The 3249-nt window shown below is 43.0% G+C and overlaps 1 protein-coding gene across 1 annotated transcript in view; it reads left to right on the top strand.

Annotated features, from left to right (window-relative positions):
- UPP2 (uridine phosphorylase 2) overlaps positions 1-3249 on the top strand; it is a 46458-nt gene that overhangs the window by 26421 nt on the left and 16788 nt on the right. The window contains exon 4 of the mRNA XM_019636823.1: positions 1835-1981. Within this exon, the coding sequence (XP_019492368.1) occupies positions 1835-1981 (147 nt within the window). The remainder of the gene's footprint in view (positions 1-1834; positions 1982-3249) is intronic.

The following is a 3249-nucleotide window of genomic DNA, read 5'->3' as shown; positions in this document are numbered from 1 at the left end:
GCTTTTTCTCTCAGTGATGAGTAAAGGGTCCCCAAATCAAGTTTAGGGACAAATTGAAGGTGACTGCCAAGTAGCTCTTGCTACAAGGGACGAGGAGCCAGGAGAAAAAAAAAAAAGGACAGAGACCCTGCTCGTTTTAGAAAACAGAATCTAACCAGGGTTGGTACCATTCCTTCGAGGGCATTCTAGAAAGCTTGTAGTGTGGTTGTGTTTGAGTATGTTCATCAAACTACAGATTATTTCATTTTAAATTATTTTCTGTTTTTTCCCCCCCTTTGTATCAAACTAGGACATTATGTTAAATTTTTTAAAATTATGTATGGAGATAGGCAATATTATCTATAAATGTTACTTCGGGTTAATAAGTCACATCATAGGTGTTATAAAATAGGTGGCATGCTGGGTCTAATAAGGTTGAGACTCTTATAAGCCACAGGCCCCTTCATTGGAAAGGAAGCCAATAGGTTTAAGCCAAAGTTTGCAAATGGAAGCCCGTTTTTTCTATTTGTAAACTTTTTTTTTTTTGTAACTGGAAGGGCTTGGTTGGCAGAGTAACAGGACTGAATGAGAATTATAAAAAGGGCTGAGATTTTGTCTTAGAACTACACCTTTTTTAGAGCAAGAAGGGACCTCAGAAATCCTCAAACAAAAAATTAGAGGATTGACTTGTATTTTCTTTGGCCCTGCACAAAATTTGTAAAAAATGAATTATTTTGTTAATCTTTATAATTTCTGGAGATTTCATATGAAAATCCATAGTTTTGCCTTCTTAAATGATATAACATTAAAGAAAGGAAAATAATGCATGGTGGCCCTGGCAAGTTAATTCAATAAAGGTGAAGTGAGGCTGCTCCCTTCAGACCACAAAGGCCTCATTGTCGTTACCTGTTTGACTTCTGGACATCTGAGTTTGAATCTGCTTAAGTAACACTACATTATAGGTATTGGCAGGCAGCCCTAAGGAGGAAGGAACAAGGTGGAACAGACAGCCAGGATGGAAGTAGCATGAAAGGTAGAGGAAAGGGAGAAAAAGAGAGGGAAGCCAAAAAAGAGGACTGTGCAAATCATAGATGATGACAGGGTGCTATTGACCTCCTTGCCTTAACCCAGGCCATCGCTGGGAGTGGGGCAGGAAGCAACCTGTTCCTAGTGCGTGCGAAGTGGAGGAGGAGAAATAACATCAGGCTTTGCCCGCCTCCTTCTGGCCCCATTAGTTGACACAGGTGAAATTAAGTGATAAATGAACTCCAAGAGCAGCCTAGAAGGGAAAAAGTGATCACAATGGGGTGGTATACAGCCTGACAGCCTGTATGGCAGGGAAGAAGGTGGACAAATCAGTATGGCTACCACTGTCATGATGGCCAGACAGAGAGCTGCAATGTCCAAACCACCGTCCTGATTCTCAAATAGCTCCGAGCATCACTGAGGCTTGAAACCGCTTCTTCTCCCCCAGCATCTGGCCCTGGACCATCCCCCAGTCTCAGGAGCAACCTGAGATTTTCCTCAAATGGCACATCTCTCAACAACCCTCTGGCTCATGCTGTCCCTGGGCACAGTGCTGGCTGCTACGGCCATTCAATGGTTACTGATGTCGCAGAGCTGGGACACTCAGCACCATGGAGACCCCTCTCTACATATGACAGCTGGGCAAAGCCTTGCTCCTGGTCCTCTGATAGGAAGAGTCAGATGGCAAGGTTTATTCTACCTGGGGTGCAGGCCCAAGAGTTAGAGTCAGCTGCAGAGCACCCCAGCTGAGAGCAAGCAAGCCTCTTAGTAATGCCACTGCCACTGTGGTAAGATGTTAAGTCACCAAATGTTCTCCATTCTCTTTCAGGCCAGGGTCGACTAGATGGAGCACTGTGCTCCTTTTCCAGAGAAAAAAAGGTAGACTATTTGAAGAGGGCATATAAAGCTGGCGTCAGGAACATCGAAATGGAATCTACAGTGTTTGCGGCCATGTGTCGACTTTGTGGTCTAAAAGGTAAGCTGTCCATGANACTTTGTGTCTGGCTGTCTTATTTACATGTTAATGCTACAAATGAGTTAACTCATGAACGTAACCCATACCATCTACAATACTCTTAAATAAATTACTAAAAAATAAAATAAAAAAACATTAAAGTTGAAAGCTGACCTTTGGTTCTTATCCAAATTATTAAGGCAGGTAATTGTTTCTTTTTATTAACAGTTTGTCTGCGTTGGTGGGAGCCCCAACAGAATGAAAGCATTTGCATTGTTTATGCAAAAGGAGCTCAGATTGGAGGAAAGTGGAGAGGACATACAGGACATCTGTGCTGGGACAGACAGATATTCTATGTACAAAATCGGTCCCGTGCTCTCCATCAGTGTAAGTACCCAATGCCTGCACTTCAGGTAGTCATCAAGAGCTCGCAGAAAAAGAGGGGGCTCTCAATACAGGGGTTATTTTCCCTCTCCTGCTTTGCCTTCTCAGACAATTCAATTAAATTTCCAGGTATGACATTCATTATTGGAAAAGGTCCTAGGGGCAGAACATAGCATTCAGTGTCACTTAGGTCTCATTTATTAGTTACCATTTAGCTATTCAAGTTAGTGAAAAAAACCCTCAAAGCACACTTCCTCTCTTTAGTTTGTAACTGATTAAGCCACCAGTAATTTTCTCTTCTTTGTCCCTTTTCCAGCTTTGGGAATGTTGAGCTTTAAGTGCACAGGGGCCAATTTTTAGGATTGCCAAAGGGTGCCCTTGAATACTATTGTGTAATGCGCTCTCTGAAAACCTGCTAATGCATTTCCACAGAGCTCTTGTGAATTGTTCTCCTGTATTTAGAATATGTTAACAGCTCCGGACACACACAGTGTCCTAGAACAAAATGAAAGTGGGATAATTTGCAATATTAGGGAACACATAGACCATTTCTCTCTTGGACTCAGGGTAGCATACACATAGGACAATGTGTATGCGTGGGCACTGAGTTTGCCTTTCTAAGTTTGTCTCTGCCACGGGGCTGTATTCTGAAACAATAGCTCCAGTCTTGTCACATATATGGACAATGCAGCCCTTATAAGGGGCACAACCAGGCATGCCAGGGAATGGGGAGAGTCCTCTGCAGAGGAGTGACAGTTCTGGAGCTGAATTACATGCGACTCTTGCATCAGGGAAGAGCCACCAATCATTGATTTCTCTATAGTGCCTGGTAAAAGAAGGATGGGTGATCATGGCTGGAACCTGGAGTAAAGAAAGGAAGGGAAACCATGTGATCCCAGTGGGAC

This window comes from Hipposideros armiger, unplaced genomic scaffold (assembly GCF_001890085.2).
Source record: "Hipposideros armiger isolate ML-2016 unplaced genomic scaffold, ASM189008v1 scaffold_30, whole genome shotgun sequence".
In the NCBI taxonomy this organism is placed as follows: Eukaryota; Metazoa; Chordata; class Mammalia; order Chiroptera; family Hipposideridae; genus Hipposideros; species Hipposideros armiger.
Note: the sequence above shows the minus strand (reverse complement) of the source record. Positions and strands in the feature narration are given on the sequence as shown.